Consider the following 17,110-nt stretch of genomic DNA (forward strand, 5'->3'; position numbering starts at 1 on the left):
GCTGAAAATTATTTTTATAAATAAGCAGTTGTGTGTTTTGATAAAAGTGCTTAAATGAGGAAAATGATATGAATTTTAGGGTTAAAAGAAAAAAATGGTAGTTTGGGAATTTAGTTAAAATTGTGGGATTGCACTGGGTTGTTGTTGTTGTTGTTGTTGGGAATTTAGTTAAAATATAAGGGATATAAAAGTAATTTCCATGGTCAAAGAAAATGACTTTAAGCACTTAGAAAAAAAAAGTTAGGAATCCTAACTTTTCATTTTTGACTGACTTTAAGAACTTTATGGCTTAAAGTTAGCATTAGTCAAATACGTCCAAAAGCTAAAAAGGGGCTTTAAGTTGGTTTTGACCAACTTAAAGCTCATCCAAATGGGCTCCAAATCTCGAATTATACAAAGGTGCGAATTACATAAATTCAAACCGTAATTAACGCAAAATATTGATGACAAATTATAAATTAGCTAAATTATATATATATTAACTAATTAACTAGTATATATTTGTTTATTCGCATTCAATTCATTTATGAATTTCTTTTATGCGTGTTCACAAATATCCATTAATAAATAAAATCACGTAAAATATGTCTCCTTAATTAACTATACATACCACCGTGAATCAGCCCCTAATCAATCATCATTAGACTATTTGACATATGAAAAGAAGAATAATTAAAAAAAATATCAGTCCAAAAAACGTAAAAGAAGTATTGAATTTAACCGGAGTTAGCTTTCCCATTTACAACATGATTTATAGAAAAACTTGAAGAAGAACAAAAAAACTCACGTCATAATTCCAATTTATTACATCACTAAAAAAAACTAATCCTTTATTACTTCCTTCGTCTCAATTTATGTGGTAAATTTCGAATTTTGAGATTTAAACAAGTCTATTTTTTACCTTAACTTTTTCATATATCTTTTAAATATTTTCAATTGTCAATTATTGTGACTTATATTATTTTTAAATTTCAATAAATTTTTTGAACTTAAATGTTCAAAGTTACGGTCAAACTTAAATTATTTGACTCTTAAGATCTCTACTGTATCACATAAACTGAGACAAAGGAGTAGAATCTTTTGAGCGTGTGAGTTGTCAATCCAGTACTCCTTATAAATATATAGCCATATTGGCATTGTCCATTTATCTTTATGTGACCAAATTTTCTACTACTTAGCATTCAAAGAAAAAGAGAGTAGAAAATGGAGGGGAGTTTTAATGTCTCTATGGGTGGAGCCATAGATGATTCTTCCAAGTTTGATGATGATGGCCGCCCCAAAAGAACTGGTTTGTATATATATACACATTTTTTTTTCTTTAAAAAAAAAAAATCCATTTCAAACATTTCTCTATCACTAGATCTCTATTCTTGGAATTTCTAAAGACATCTTTATATATATCATGCAAATCTATTTTTTCCACATGCATTCATGAAAAATTCCCTTATGAAGGGGCATCAAAAAGAATCTTCAAACACATAAAAGAGGAAAAAAGGACTAGGAATTTATTTTTATTTTTTTAAAAAAGTAACTAAAAGGGTGTAGATGAAGATTGTTTAAAAAAAGTAAGAGGAGAAAAAAAAACCCAAAGAAATGGGGATAAGGTATGTGAATTCTTTCGCATCTGTTTAAACCTTAGCTTGTTGATTAATAGTGTTAATTGATACGCACGGTCGATGTGTATGCGTCCTTTAGTTGACAGACATTCCGCAGCCAATCCTTCTGTTGCCAGTCTTACAATTGCTAGTTCTTCAGCCGTCGGTCCTTCAATTGTCGGTCCTTTAGTTCCTAGTCCTTCTGTTGCCAATTTTTCAATCGAATTTGTCAAGTTTATCAGTTATTTATCTTATGACTTTGAAAAATCTATGGATACCCATCCACATATGATAAGTGATTTTGTGGTAAGATTAGAATTGGGAAAACCATTTAATGATTTTAGAGAAATATTGTAGAATCAAAGGTGAATTGACTATATGAATTCTTCTCATTTGTTTAAACCTCTTGTTGAACAATACCATTATTCGGTACATGTGGTTAGTGATCATAATAAGTACCCGATTATGGTACATTGTCTATAAGTTGATTCGGATACCAATGTTATATTTTTAATTTTGTGGTTAATTGTTTAAATTTGCAGGAACGGTGTTGACTACAAGTGCCCATATCATAACAGCAGTGATAGGTTCAGGAGTGTTATCTTTGGCATGGGCTACAGCCCAATTGGGATGGATAGCAGGACCAGTTGCTCTCATTGCTTTCTCAGCCATAACATGGTTCACTTCTCTCCTCCTTGCCGATTGCTATCGCGCCCCCGATGGCTCTCGCAGCTACACCTATATGGATGCTGTTCGAACCCATCTAGGTACGAATTTAAGTTTTATATACTGATAATATATAATAAAATATTAATGTAATCAGATTACATAGTTTCTGTTGTTTTCATTTCCAACACATCATAAATCTTATGTTGAACGTATTTAATTTTGTGTGTTGGTGTGTTACATTTAAGCTTGATATGCACGTTTCTCGAGGTAAAAAGTTTTTAACTTATATGTGGATATTTTGTTGTCCAACTTGAGATACATTTTCGATTGAACTAGTCATGATTTATGTTGTGTCCCCTAAAATATTCATGATTTTTTTTTTGAGTTGAAAATCAATGGTTTGATATTCTTAAGTTAGATTCGTAACGGTTTGACAATACATTGGTTAGGTCAAGTTGAATTGATTGTGGTCAACGGTGAAATGTCACGTGGTCATAAATGCACAAAATCCAATAATTTAAAGTGTTGAGAGAAAAAGAAAAAAATTATATTGCTTTCATTTTATTTAATGTGATGATATTTATTCAATCAATTATTGAATACTGAGTTTAAAAAATAAAACAAGACTTTTGTAAGCAAGATATAAATAAATTACCAAATTGTCCTTATTACCAAGGGAAAAAAATAAGTGGTGGCAAGTGTTCTTTATATGACGTGGATTTATAGAGTCATTAAGGGTTAAAGTAGGAATAATAAGGTTTAGGAATAATAAAATTAAATCATTTTTAAAATATAAAATATAGCAATCATTTTGAAATAAACTAAAAAGAGTGTCACATAAAATAGAACTATCAAATAAAAATGACACTCTCCTTTAAGCAAATCTATCAAAAATAGTCTTTCTATTCCACAAAGATAGAGATAAAATTTATATATATATTGTCCTCCCTATACCCAGTCGTTAGACCACACTGAGTATATTATTGTGGTTACACTGATTTGTGTGAATATATATAATTGAGTTCACACCTTGGAGGGTAATTCAAGAAAGGAAAAAGTTTGTTATAGATATATAGCTGTGTTCCATTGTCAATTTCCCAGGAGAACAAAAGAACAGAAGGAGGTTGTTGGTTGTGAATCATTAATGACTATTCAATATTCTTTGCATAAAGACATTTTTATTTGTTTTCTTGCTGATAGAGATGAACATTTCATTAATGATTTACTCATCTTCAATTCTCTTCTGTTTCTGAGTTTTGACATGAAATATAAGGGAGGGGGTGTGGGAATAATTTTTTTGAAATTTATATTCTTAAACATGTCATAATATTACGAGGCCAAAAAATACTTCTCATCTAGGGTAAAATATGCAGTGTAAAATCAATTATTTCTAAATATAAAAATATATAATTCTCTTTTAAATGGATTGATAAAAAAAGAAAAAGAAATTGAGGGGGTAATATTTTAACCACTATAGTGGTTCTCAAGATGAGTTATTGTCCTTTTCTCTTTTAAATTAACGTACCCAAAATGCACTTAATTTGAATATTCAGACTAGAGGTTGAATCAATGATTTAAAAGGTTCACCTTGAGATTTCAAATTCAAATCTACAAACTATATTTTTATTTTTCTAACTCCTTAAATAAATTTGTGGATGCATGTATAACTAGCAAAGAATAGAAGAAATATTTACTATGGTCTATTATTTTGTATGCATGAATGCAGGAGGAAGGAAAGTCCAGCTTTGTGGATTAGCTCAATATAGTAACCTTTTTGGTGTTACCATTGGATATGCAATCACCACATCCATCAGCATGGTGTAAGCAATTAAATTTTATTACAATGTTTCTGTTTTATGCAAAATCCTAATTCTTCATAATTAATTTTATTTTTTTCTCTATTTATCAGGGCAATTAAAAGATCCAATTGCTTTCATTCCAAAGGTCATGATGCTGGTTGTCATGAGTCAAACAATCCCTTCATAATTATATTTGGGATTATGCAAATCCTTCTAAGCCAAATCCCAAATTTTCACAAGCTTTCATTTCTTTCCATCATTGCTGCTGTTATGTCCTTTGCATATTCTTTCATTGGACTTGGTCTCTCCATTGCCAAGATTGCAAGTTAGTTCACTATTTTCCATATTCCTTTTTCCTTTTTAGGGTGTGTTTGTTGTGGAGAAAAATATTTTTTAATTTTTTCATGTTTTCTTAGTTAAAAATAGTTGGTTCTACAAAAACAAGTTCCTTAAAAATGACTTTCCTAATAAAACTAGGAAAAAACAAGTTTCACAAGTGACATCATACACTTATTGTCTCATCCCCACTCTCCAACACAACTTACGTACCTACGTAGATTATACACAAATACTTTTAGGACAATATGTTCTTCGTATTTTCTCCCTCCATTTCATATTAAGTGAATTTTTGAGGGATTTTTCATTGTTCAAAATAATTGAATTGTTCAAAGTTCAAGATAGATGTTTGAGACTTTTTCCATATTTGCCCTTTCATTTATTGAAGTTTTATATTTTCTAGGAGATAAATCACACTACTTGCAAAGTTATATTTATGATTTTACAAAGGGTAATAGTGAGAAATATGGTTCAAATTATGTCCTTAAATGTTTTTCTTAATGTGTGCATTGCTTTACAAATTCACTTAATATGGAATGGAGGGGGTAACAAACATGAGAAAATAAATTTATAAAACACTTATTTTTCAAGAAAACATTTTCCATCATACCAAACACATCTTAAATGTTTTCTCCTCCTTTTTCCCCCCTAATGGTTTTGTAATTTGATATGGGAAGAGGATGGAGTGAGTGCAAACACAAGCTTAACAGGGACATCAGTTGGAAAAGATTTGTCAGGCACAGACAAGATGTGGAACACCTTCTCTGCTCTTGGAGATATTGCCTTTGCCTATGCTTTCTCTACTGTTCTTATTGAAATTCAGGCAAAAGAACCTTTCTTTTAACCACCACTTTTTTTTTTTCAGTTTGTTAAACTTTTCCAGTCCACTTAATGCATGTTTCTGACAACTGAAATTTAACAGGACACACTGAAATCCCATCCACCAGAAAATAAGTCCATGAAGAAAGCTACATTGACTGGTATCTCTGTCTCAACAATATTTTACACACTCTGTGGACTTCTAGGGTATGCTGCATTTGGAAACAAAGCACCTGGAAACTTTTTAACAGGCTTCGGATTCTATGAACCTTTCTGGCTTGTTGATTTCGCTAATGTATGCATCGTGGTTCATCTTGTTGGAGCTTACCAGGTAACATCGAACGTCACAAACACAGTCCCTAGTAGTTCTTTTGTATTTTTGATGAAACATGGTGTTCAGGTCAAGCTTTCATGCACCTCGACTAATTCCATGAGATACCTGCTACCTTCCACCAGCAATAGGTACTAGGTAACTTTGTTCACCAAGGCTAGGATAGCTGGGAAGAATCACCTAGTGTTTTTGTCTTTGCTGGGATTTGAACTTAAGACCTCATGGCTCTCGACCACTTCATTGACCACTAGGACACACCCTTGGATGCCGGTCCTTAGTAGTTTTTCTTGTGAAATAATGGCGGTGTCTGGAGTAGCTTATGCACACATCGACTATTCCACTGGCACCTTTAACCTCAAAGTGGAATAGTCGATGTGTGCATCCAACTTCATTGACTGCTAGGCCATAACCTTGGGTGCACACGTCTAGTGTTTCATATAACAGATCAATTGAATCCCAATGGCAAAGCTCAGTTTGATATTATGTTTGCAGGTGTTCTGTCAACCCATATTTGGATTTGTAGAGGGTTGGAGCAAACAGAAATGGCCAGAAAGTAAATTCATAACAAAAGAATACATGATTAACCTTTCACCCTTGGGGTTGTTCAATTTCAGTTTTTACAGGCTGGTGTGGAGAACTTCATATGTGGTATTCACAACCATATTAGCCATGTTATTCCCTTTCTTCAATGATTTCGTCGGTCTTCTGGGAGCAGCCTCATTTTGGCCACTCACTGTCTATTTCCCTATTCAGATGTACATTGCACAAGCCAAGATTCCTAAATATTCATTTACCTGGATTTGGTTGAAGATATTGAGTTTTGTGTGCTTGATTATCTCACTTCTTGCTGCTGCTGGATCTGTTCAAGGCCTTATCAAATCTCTCCGGGAATTCAAGCCCTTCCGTTCTCAGTCTTGAGGTTCCTGTGGCTAACTTGTAGAGAATAAGAAAGACAAGAACCTCCCCTAAAGCCCCCTCCCTCACCTCCTCCAATCTCCCTCTTCTTTTAGTGACATACAGAATGGCTTGCCTTCACATTTCACTATCTTGTATTGTAAGACTGATTCCTTAGATTTGGTGTTACAAAATTGCTATAGGCATAAACTTTTACTGTCTTTAAGACTCATTTCCTAGATTTGATGTTACAGAATTTCTGTAGTTTTCAAACAATTACAACTTATCAAGAAAAGTTGCTATAGGTTTCATTAATATCCAATGATATGAAATTCATGCTTTATTGCACACAGATACAATTATGTATGCATAGGTATGGGTAATGATTTATTGAAACATTTTACTCTTGGTCCTAATCGTGCAATTAGGATGAGGGAAATATCATTAACGGACTCTTTTGAACACCTTGAGTTGATTTTAGATCTTCTAAACTTAAATATTTATCATTTGGATGCTCATTTGCTAGTACTTCTCAGTCACTTGCTAGATGGATTTGAAATCTATTCCACAATAAGTTTTGACATTATTACTATAATTGTGAAATCACGAGTTCAAGTTCCATCTAGTAAATTGAATCACTAAAATCATCGAAGCATATTGGATAAAAATGACTACATAAGCAGCTGGACCACTGATTGTACAAACAACCCGGAGCTCAAAATTGCTAGTGATGTATCACAATTCACTTAAATTCGACTTTTTCTAATATGGTGTCAACTTGAAACTAATAATATTTAATGCCACACTCTGATGAGATCTATTTCAAGATCTAATTCTGGGAGGGGAAGAAAAACAGCAACAGAGACTCACATCAATTATTCATCTAACCGACTAATTTAGGGCCATCGTAACGTACTTGACTTCTAAAGAATTTCTGGGGATTAGGATCAATACAAAGAATATACAGTATAGGTCACAGAATGGGAAATCTTATCTCTTGCATCATTTTTACAAATTTTACAGTCATAGAAATAAGATTTCTCAGTCAACAGGAGTATCTTCTAGCTATAATGGCAATGTCGAACCAGTAAATATTAAGGCAAATATACTGAGGATAAGCAATGGAAACCTTTAAGACATTTGAACAGTATAACTTCATGAAATAAGCAGCAACTCAATTTAGACGTGGAGCTGTTTGCGATAGCCTCTCTTCTTCGAGTAGTACATAAGGATCAACATATGGTGGTGGATCTGTCGGTCTGTTGGTTGCGTAATGGACAAATGAAGGTCCAAAATACTGCCGAAAGAGAAGAAAACAGTCAACAGTGAATTAAGAACATGAATAAACTAGAAACTTATTATAATACATCCAAAAAAACATATGAAACATGTGAATTACCGGGCTAAAATATGCTTCAAATTTAACTTCCACAATAACAAATAACACCTGAGGTATATTTAACTCGTCACATGTTTAATTGGAAATAATTTACTCATCTTTGCTTTTCCCCTACTTTCCTAAAGGTCCATATTATGTTCATTTGTAGTCCAAATTCAATAAACAGAGAATCTTACACAGTTTGACATTGCATTCAATGAGAACAATTTGTTACAACTGGTTTGCCACATTTTGCTGTAACTGATCACTTTTAATTGTTTCTACAAAGAACAATCAGAATAACTCAAAGCAGTCGCGATCTCTTTCACCACACCATTAGAAAAGTCATGATAACTGCAATTTTTTAATTTTATCTTATTTATTTTCTTATCTGATGTGGTAAACCTCATCCACCAGACTCCCCTTACTCAGGAGCCCAACGATAGCCCTTTCCCACTTCTCTATGTTAGTGACTCGACCCATCGAAACATAAGGTTGCACATCAAAGGATAATTTTTTTATGAAGTATTGGTGGCAACAAGTAGATGCAAAAGTTACAAAAGAAAGTACAACACAAAGAAAACTGAGTTAACTCCAATACATGAGAGGCTTTTCAAGGACCAGGGAGCTAACAAAGTTAAAAAAATTGTCATGAGAATCTACAGGGGACAGATTGTGCCAGCTAAACAGATACATTAAGCACCTAGCCTTTATAGAGTGATTGGGAGTTGATACACCAAAATATTTCCTATTCCTTTCTGTCCACAAAACCCAATGTTAAAGGGTGTTTACCACTAGGCTATCCCTCGTAACATGATGCTTACAGCAATAAGCAGATACCACCAGTAATTTCTTAAATCTCAACATTTTATTCCACATAAGATTTAAGCTGCAAGTTCGTAAAAGAGGGATACACCCCTTTGCTCCAAAAATCATGGAAGCTCAATATCGTGTGGACTATACATGGCTGTGCTAAAAGAAAAGGCACATGAACAGATGAACAAGTATCATACAAAACAAATATAGGTTCTTTTTCCTTTTGGGGATTTTTGGAAAAGTCATTCCAGAACAAAGACAAGCAGCTCAACAAACTTGGTTTAGCAAAAAGGTAAAATACACAAATTAACTAATTGCAGTTACCCCTTTATAACAAAGACATCATAAGGATGAAAACCAAAGAACACAGGAATCAAATACCAGGTATAAAGCCAAGAAAGCTGCAATAGTTACAAGGATCAACGGCCAAAATGCCAAAAAGAATGTTCCACCAAGAGTAAGCAAAAGTTTTGCCCGTGGAATCAAACCCTGCAAATATAGCATATAAATATGTGTGTTCATTAGTTACAAACCCATATATTGGCGAGAAAAATTATGTTAATGTGTAAAATAATATAGCCAGTGACTCTTTGCACATCTTTCATATGATTTCTATTTGAAAAGTTGTTTACACAACTGCATCTCCTGTCCTTACATAGAAAAGTCATACTTCCCCTTTGGTAAATCATACTTCTCAGTCTACTCTTACTTCATCAAAGAATAGTAATACTTCTCAATACACTTTTTTCTCTATTTTATTCTTCAAAACACAAAGTCAAGAAATGATAACAACTAATATTATTTATTATTTATTTTAGAAACCTCGCCAAGTCAAAATGGGAATATAAATTAAAGGTTGGCGGAGCGACTCGTAACGTATTCGGTCAAGAACCAATTGAACGACTTTATTCTTGTACATGAACATTTAGAACCAAAATCCAAATAATGTATAAGGAATAAAGCTGCCCACCTCAAGGCCTTCACTATTCAGTGCCATAGACTGTTCCCTTTGATTAGTCAAATTTCCTCCAGAATCTGTTGACAGTGCATTTTTGCGATAGAAGCCTCCATCTTCTTCCATAGAGTTTTTCTCCTCATCTTCTTTAATGTTTGTTTTTGTCTCCTCAAGCAATGAAGTTGGATTCATGCCACGTCTTCTCAACTCTTTCATAAACAATGACTCTGGAGGTTCTTCACCTGTGAGAACCAACATTGGATTTAGGTCTTTTCAAAAAGAGAAAAGAGTATATTCAAGTAAAAGCTACAAGAATTCTAAGACGGAGTGAAATTGGAAGCTTCCAGATAGTTCAAGTGATTCGCCTATGGCTATGAAGCAAGTCAATCCAGTCATTCAATCATAAACAATTACATTCAAAAGTATTCTGTAATGAGAAGCCAGATTGCTGGAACTTCAAAGATACATTCTTTAAGGGATTCGAGCTTAAGCTACATATGTACTTGGCAGCAGAGGCTAAATTTCTCAATCACTATGGAATTTACTAACGAAGGATCCTGATAGCCAGTCTAGTATATAATTCTCGGTTAAACGCTTTCCTTTTTCTACCTAAAATAAAAATACTCCAAATACTTATCCTTTTACTTAATTGTCACAGTGCATATTCAATCCATTGAACCTCATAGATTGGCACCTCTCCTTCCTCAATCAAGTTACTGATATTCATTTTAACTAATCAGAACTTGCTACCAATAATTCAACCTCTCTCATTTCTCAAAGCCTGGTGCCTATCTATCACTTAGAGAACTTATAAGTTTCTCCTCTAGCATGCTGCCGGAGCTAGTAAGGGCCCAGGTGCTCATCTGAACCCCCCATTCGATGGAAAATTACACTATTTAAGAATGAACAAACAAACTGGAACTTGAACAAAAAAAATATGCAAGAGCTGAAATCAAATACCACTAAAAGAACCAACTTTTTGAAACAAAGTTAAAAAAAAAAAAAGGTTACCATTACTCTGGTTTTCGCTGTCTTGAACTCTACAACTAACCCTAAACTTTGTATCAACAAATGTCTTCAAGATTGGATTTTTACTTTGAAATCTCACACCCAAAATCCTCCTTCGAACTATAGTGGAAAAAAGACTAGAATTAGACTGAGAAAATGAGAATGGAGACTTCAATAACTGGAAAGACGCCATTTTTTGGATGATCAATTTTGCTAAAATTCAAGAAGCTTCATTAGTGAAACGGCGGCAGTATTACTGTTTCTTGAAATCTCCTGTTTCTCACTCCACCGGTATACCTTACAATTTTTTAACAATGATTTGGCAAATTTGTAGCCATAACTATTCGGCTGAGCATCGATCATGTGTGTCGCCATCCAACATAACTTAGGCTATCACTTAACCAACCAACCAACTTTTTTTTCCTAAAATAAAATATTTGGCCCTTTTTCTCATATCCATTTTTCCTTTTTAATCCATTTTAGAAAGAAAATTTATAAAAGTGAAAATGTACGTTAATGTAGTGGATGAGTAAAAGGTGAATAGAAGAAGTATAACGTAGAAAAATTCAAATGCTACATTCTAATTGCTTATTACCTTCAAATTGAGAAAAACGTACTCAATAAAATAAGTTTTGCCTATTGTAATCAGAATCATTATTCATTGGGTATTTATTTTTTTCCTAAAAGATTAATTTACAAATTATTGTTAGAGAAGAATATTCTAAGGTGGCTTTTGAATTCGTCGGGAAGACTAATAATCAACGATAGCAATTTGATTGTTTCTTGCACGATTAAAATATACTCTATCTCTCCATTTTAATTTATTTTTCGAATTTTGATTTGACGTGAAATTCAAAAAACGTGAATAAGACTTTTAATTTTATGATCTTAAATTAAAAATATACAAATATATCAAAATATTCTTTGATGTTGTAATTTTAAACATGTTAAATGAAAAATTAAAATTAAAGATCTATAAAAAAACATTCATTTTAAAAGGAGTAAAAAGAAAAATAAGATAAATAAATTAAAACAGAAATATATCACTTTACTAGGGAGTCTAGAGTAAGCTCTCGATGTGCATCTTTCCCATTATCACAACTCCTATGTTAACAATCTTCCACCCTAAGAACGAACAAGGTAATTGCTTCTTTGGACTTATCATCCATTAGGTCTATCAAAAATAGTTTTTCTTTATTCATAAAAATAAAGATAAGATTTGCATCTCTCTATATCCCACATGTAGAATTACACTAGTATATTTTTTGTTGTTGTTTATCCAATAAAACAATGGGAATTAAATACTAGATTCGAATGTGGCAATTATAGAAAGATAAAAGAAATTCTCTTCATACGATAAGAAAATGATAATTCAATTTTATATTGTTTAAAATAAGTTTTACAACATCCATCATCCTCACCTCAACGACCAATGTCTCTGTATATTATTCTGTATATTTTTATCTCATTCCGTATGAGAGTGGTAATATCGTTGTGATAAATTCACTCTTACTTTACGGTCTTAAGGCTTAGGAACATGCAAACATGAAATGTTTTACCTATATTAGAATGTTTATCTGACACGAATCAAAATAAATCGATAAATTTCAAGCAGTAAATAGTTAAAAAAGATCTTTCAATTTGGCAAACCAGCAAGAAACTGAGCTGAGAAGCTCAAGAACTTGCTTTGCTAGATATGAATAGAATATGTCAAACAACAAAAGTAGATGTCCTCAAAATAGTGAAAAGGCAGGCCGCCTCTCTTCCAAACATACAAGAAATCACAATGCAATAATATCTACTTAAAAGATATCCTATGTTATGGTCATAACCTGAATTGACTGGAAAATTGTCTGTGCAGTAGAAATTGGAATGATATCTGATACCACCAAAATAGCATCATCCTTCTTTATCATCCCTTTTCCTTTTACAAGTTCGACAGTTTTTTTAACGTTTCCTTCCATGTCGTCTGACAGGTCAGTGAGAAGAGGAGTAACTCCCCACTGCAAATTGAGAGCCATCTGTGTGCTGTTGTCGTTCGTGAATGCAAATATTGGAGGATTTGGACGGTTACGTGAGAGAAGAGATGCCATCTTCCCGTGCCTTGTGTACACAAATATTGCATCCACCCCGAGGTTGCCAGCTGGAGTATGTAAAAACAAATTGGTTAAGATCAAAGACAAACAAGTTGTTGAGACATAAGATATGTTAAGTACATAAAAAAAAGGTATGCTCTCTCTAACAGTTTAAGAACACTCATGTATACAGTCGAGGGAAGTACCCATTTCCACTGCACAACTGCAGATTTGCTCAGCAATTTGATCTGGCAAAGATACTCCAAGCTTGCGCTGATGCAACAAAGTTTGCTTGTTCTCTTCGCGACATGATTGTTCCATTCGGGTGCTAGTTGTACGCAAGACAGAAAGAGCCTTCATTCCATATGATCCAATGGCTGACTCACCCGATAACATCAATGCATCAGCATATTGTCTTACCGCTTCAGAAACATCAGCAACCTATCACATAAAAAAGCTTGTGATTATTGAAGGCTAGATTAGCTAGCACTTATCAAACTAGAACCCATCCAAAAGATATGGTCTACTAGTAAAAAAAGCTTTTTCAAGAAGGGGAAGTTGTGAAGTGAAGGTATCTAATACTCCCTGCATTTCAATTTTTGTTTGTCTAGTTTTAACTTGGCACAAAGTTTAAGAAAGTAAAGATAACTTTTGAATCTTGTCGTTTTAAACTTAAAGAGACGTAGAATGTACCAAAATGTCCTTCAATCTTGAAGTATTATGTCTATGTGGAAAATGGAAACTGAAGAGTTGCCAAAAAAAGAAAGAGACATTCTTTTTGAAATGGACTAAAAAGGAAAGTAGGTAAGACAAACAAATTGAAACGGGGAGGGTATTTCAATAATCAAATTAGGGGGATAAGATGAGCTGCATAGTTACAGTAATAGGAATACATTGTCGGCGTTGAAACAAGAAAACTAGAAAGTACCGACAAATGCTAAAATAGGAGGAGATTAAGTTTCACAGAGAACTTTGATGAGAATGGAATTTTTTTGTCAAAAGACAGGAAATGCGAAAAAATTCACAAGGAAAGATTAGTACCTCTGCTCGTGTTGGAGTGGGATATTCAACCATCGACTCCAGAAGTTGAGAGGCCACAATAACGGGCTTGTTGAGCTGCCTGCAAACATAAGTAATATCTTCCTGAACAGATGGAATCTGTTCAAGTGGAATCTCAACTCCTAGATCTCCCCTTGCTATCATAATCCCATCAGAAGCCTCAACAATCTCTTCCAACCTTCGGAGAGACTCTAGGCTCTCTATCTTTGCCAACACTTTTATTGCCCTACGATCAAAATCAGAAAGATTTCTAGATGCAAAATACACTTTGAATCTATGTGAAAATTATACTCCGTAAAATAGAAGTTAAATAACAATTTTTTGCTCACAACTTAACTTACTTGGAGGAATTAATTGCAAGGTAGTCCCTCAGATGCTTGATCGCATCAGCATCTTTTACAAATGAAACTGCAATGAAATCGATATCTTCAGATATTCCAAACACAATGTCTGACCAATCCTGTGGATCGTGAAGTGTGCATCAGCAATATTAGAGATTCATATATTCAACATAGAAGTCATTCAGAACTTCGCAACTTTATGTTCAATTGCTGGGGTAGATCATAAACTGTGCATCAGAAGGGTTAGATATACATTTTTATCAACAATAAAAAGGAATAAAAGTTCTGAGATTCAGTTTCTTTACAACCTTCATATGATAGATATAAACCTCAATAGTTCAACAAACGTAAAAATCGTGAAAACTGGTCATTTAGACCTATCAATTATTGGATCATTTATGTCATTTCAAACTCAGTCAGAGCATGCTGAAGATAAACAGTCCTGTTTAAGCTAAACACAGGCAATAAAATTTCTTACCTTAGTTGATAAAGTCGGGAGATCATAATCTCTTCCTAAAAGCTTGCCATCTCTCCAGAAACTCAACTTAGCTCTAGGCAGAAGTAGACCGGGGTCTGTGCACTTGCAGCTCAAGCCATTACCAATTTTCTCCATAACTTCAAAAGTTGCCATTCCTCCATCAATGACAATTTCATCACCAGGATTGACACCTAAATAGGAGAAAGAGAATTCAACCTCAATCTAACCTTTTACAACCAAAACAGGAAACAATATATTTTTATCAATGAAACTACCTTCAGAAAAATCTTCATAATTTGCCTGAATTGTATATGGACGAGAACCTTCAAACTTCTCAGTAGTAAAGTACCAGATTGAATCCTCCTAATGAACAACATGAACAGAATTCAAGTAAGACTAAACTTCAACTTTTCGACAACATTGGGTCAATTTCACGTACACAACATAACAATAAAGTCACAAAACTACTTTTGTTTTTACCAACTATAACAATGAAGTCACAGAAAAATATTTTTAGTTAAATAAAGTAACAGAACTATGTGTGAATTCCTCAAGGTCAAATTTCGACTCAAGAACAAAAAGTTGACCGTTCAGAAATTTGTGACTACTCCATACTTTATAAAACAAAAGACGACTAAAAGAATTTAAATGAAGCAAAAAAGGAAAGTAAACCAACCATTACCCAGTGCTGGAAATTTGATCTTCTAGTCTTGCTGCCATGTGACCTCCTGGTCACATGGTTCAAGCCTCTTGCAAAAATGCAAATGCAGCCTTACAATAGACCCTTGTGGTCCGACCCTTCCCCGGACCCGCGCATAGTGCGAGCTTAGTACACTAGGCTGCCATTTTAGGCTTTTGAGCAAGACCTTACTATGGGTAAAGTTCAATCACATTAATGCGACAAAAATAGTTTTTTTTTTTTACTTTACTATCAACATAGGATAAAACTCAAAGACCATAACATTATACAAGAAAAATCACAAAAGGGCTTACCTCTGCTTTGACAGAAGATGAAGAGCCATGATCAACTACTTGTATTTGATTCCCCTCTGTATCAATCATGACTGATACACAATAACCTTTTTCTTGATTCAACTTCTTAATCTTCCTAATCACATCTTGATGCCACTCCCTTGAGTTATGACACATATTTAGCCTAGCCACATTCATACCTGCAATAGCCAATTTCTCCAACTCATCTAAAGAAGAACAAGCTGGCCCAATTGTACACACAAGCTTTGTTTTCCTTAACCCCAAAAATCCCTTTTCTTTAAGCTCCATCTCTGACACAACATCAAAGCTTAAAGACCCTTCTTTCAATTCACTTGAACGTTGTATTTTCTCTACTTGCATCACTGCTTTGACTGTGGTTCTTGATTTGGTGACATCCAAGCTTCTAGCATGGGAAAAACTAAATCTTGGACTTGTAGAAAGTGGAACACCAAATACCCTCTTCTCCAATTTACCAATCAACTTATTTGGACTAATCTTAGTCCCCATCAAAGCTAAATCTCCCACTCCTGCCATCTTTTGAAAGAAAACCAAAACCTCAGAAAATTTTATCAAAGTTAATGCCACAAAAAAAGAGGCTTTTTTTAAAAAAAAAAATTAGAACTTGTTGACAAATTTATAAGCTATTACCTTTAGGGGTCTGATAGAAAACTCCGCCAAGACTTTGTAACATAAATTCTTTTTTTTGTGTGTGTGTGTGGAGTTTACAAGGTATATGCTTGTATGGAAGAAGGAAAAAAACAGTAAAACCCTAGTAGTAGAGGGGTCCAATGTCTGTCTGTCCTATAGGAAGTAGAAGTAGGGACAGTTCAGATGTCTATTAAATTTGTTTGAAACAGATGAAAAGGCGGTACAATTGGCATAAGTTGGCCTAACTTAACGGTCTATTTCTATTGGCCAATCTGAGCCAGACAAAGTTTTGGGCCATTTTAAATGAACGTCTTATTTTAAGGAGAGAGAGAAAAAGGAACGTGTCATTTAGGGAAAAGTGTATATATAGACTATAGTTGCATACTCGATTTTGAAGTTACCATTTAAATCATATACGTAGTGTGTAAATTACATAAATCTACTCACTTTGCAGAAACTTAGGACATGTGAGGTGTAAAGTTTAATATGAATGAACACTGTGATTGAATTTAATCATTTTTAAAAATTAGGTTATGACAGGACATGCAACATAATATTTAAAATAAATATAAATTAAGTAACAATATCCAAATAAAATACAGGTGATTTTTTATTAATATCGACTCTTGGCGCAGTTTTTTTGGACTTGGAGAATAATGGGGTGTGCCCTTTTATTTTTGTACTTTCTTTTAAATGGAGTGCATATTATTTGTATACACCCCCCTACTTGGAATTTCCAAAAGTACTCTGTTTGCACTCTTTTCTGTATTATTATGTAAGGGATAATAAATGGCCTTTCCGGAGCATTTTAAAAATAATTATTCTTAGAGACTGGATGATTACAAAACGTACATCATGGTAAGTGCAATAATGATATATTAATAATAGCCAATAATTGTGAAATATTCTAAACACA

The 17,110-nt window shown here is 33.6% G+C and overlaps 3 protein-coding genes across 4 annotated transcripts; 1 reads left to right on the forward strand and 2 right to left on the reverse strand.

The window, feature by feature from the left end:
- The first annotated feature begins 1,156 nt into the window (after positions 1-1,156).
- On the forward strand, positions 1,157-6,660 carry LOC129885657 (amino acid permease 6-like). Of its 2 annotated transcripts, XM_055960019.1 has the most exons (8): positions 1,166-1,288; positions 2,138-2,362; positions 3,991-4,084; positions 4,174-4,388; positions 5,077-5,222; positions 5,322-5,549; positions 6,042-6,197; positions 6,303-6,660. In XM_055960019.1, the coding sequence occupies exons 1-8, from the start codon at positions 1,204-1,206 to the stop codon at positions 6,465-6,467; spliced, it is 1,314 nt and encodes a 437-aa protein (XP_055815994.1). In that variant the 5' UTR covers positions 1,166-1,203; the 3' UTR covers positions 6,468-6,660. The 2 variants fall into 2 exon arrangements, with proteins under 2 accessions (XP_055815993.1, XP_055815994.1); XM_055960018.1 differs by having other exon boundaries at positions 1,157-1,288; positions 6,042-6,660.
- A 752-nt stretch (positions 6,661-7,412) lies between these two features.
- LOC129885659 (uncharacterized) lies at positions 7,413-10,912 on the reverse strand. Its single transcript, XM_055960020.1, has 4 exons — positions 10,604-10,912; positions 9,608-9,834; positions 9,019-9,126; positions 7,413-7,740 (listed from the first exon to the last, which is right to left on the reverse strand). Exons 1-4 carry the CDS (start codon positions 10,791-10,793, stop codon positions 7,618-7,620), a joined length of 648 nt encoding a protein of 215 aa, XP_055815995.1. The 5' UTR covers positions 10,794-10,912; the 3' UTR covers positions 7,413-7,617.
- A 1,322-nt stretch (positions 10,913-12,234) lies between these two features.
- LOC129885660 (pyruvate kinase isozyme A, chloroplastic-like) lies at positions 12,235-16,400 on the reverse strand. The gene is made up of 8 exons (XM_055960021.1): positions 16,195-16,400; positions 15,547-16,080; positions 14,829-14,916; positions 14,554-14,744; positions 14,076-14,194; positions 13,717-13,960; positions 12,882-13,116; positions 12,235-12,743 (listed from the first exon to the last, which is right to left on the reverse strand). The coding sequence occupies exons 2-8, from the start codon at positions 16,078-16,080 to the stop codon at positions 12,415-12,417; spliced, it is 1,740 nt and encodes a 579-aa protein (XP_055815996.1). The 5' UTR covers positions 16,195-16,400; the 3' UTR covers positions 12,235-12,414.
- Between the last annotated feature and the right edge of the window lie 710 nt (positions 16,401-17,110).

Source organism: Solanum dulcamara, chromosome 4 (genome assembly GCF_947179165.1).
Source record: "Solanum dulcamara chromosome 4, daSolDulc1.2, whole genome shotgun sequence".
NCBI classification, from domain to species: Eukaryota; Viridiplantae; Streptophyta; class Magnoliopsida; order Solanales; family Solanaceae; genus Solanum; species Solanum dulcamara.

Bases quoted from the DNA above. Each gene is read 5' to 3' on its own strand.
- LOC129885657 (XM_055960018.1), top strand. From the start codon at position 1,204: ATGGAGGGGAGTTTTAATGTCTCTATGGGTGGAGCCATAGATGATTCT. The intron at 1,289-2,137 runs GTTTGTATATAT...TTAAATTTGCAG, and splicing joins TGGCCGCCCCAAAAGAACTG to GAACGGTGTTGACTACAAGT. The intron at 2,363-3,990 runs GTACGAATTTAA...GCATGAATGCAG, and splicing joins TGCTGTTCGAACCCATCTAG to GAGGAAGGAAAGTCCAGCTT.
- LOC129885660 (XM_055960021.1), bottom strand. From the start codon at position 16,080: ATGGCAGGAGTGGGAGATTTAGCTTTGATGGGGACTAAGATTAGTCCA. The intron at 14,917-15,546 runs GTAAGCCCTTTT...GTTGTTCATTAG, and splicing joins CATCTTCTGTCAAAGCAGAG to GAGGATTCAATCTGGTACTT. The intron at 13,961-14,075 runs GTAAGTTAAGTT...TTTTGATCGTAG, and splicing joins CTTGCAATTAATTCCTCCAA to GGCAATAAAAGTGTTGGCAA.
- LOC129885659 (XM_055960020.1), bottom strand. From the start codon at position 10,793: ATGGCGTCTTTCCAGTTATTGAAGTCTCCATTCTCATTTTCTCAGTCT. The intron at 9,835-10,603 runs GTAACCTTTTTT...TGGTTCTCACAG, and splicing joins CAGCGAAAACCAGAGTAATG to GTGAAGAACCTCCAGAGTCA. The intron at 7,741-9,018 runs GTATTTGATTCC...CTCTTTCGGCAG, and splicing joins CTTTCTTGGCTTTATACCTG to TATTTTGGACCTTCATTTGT.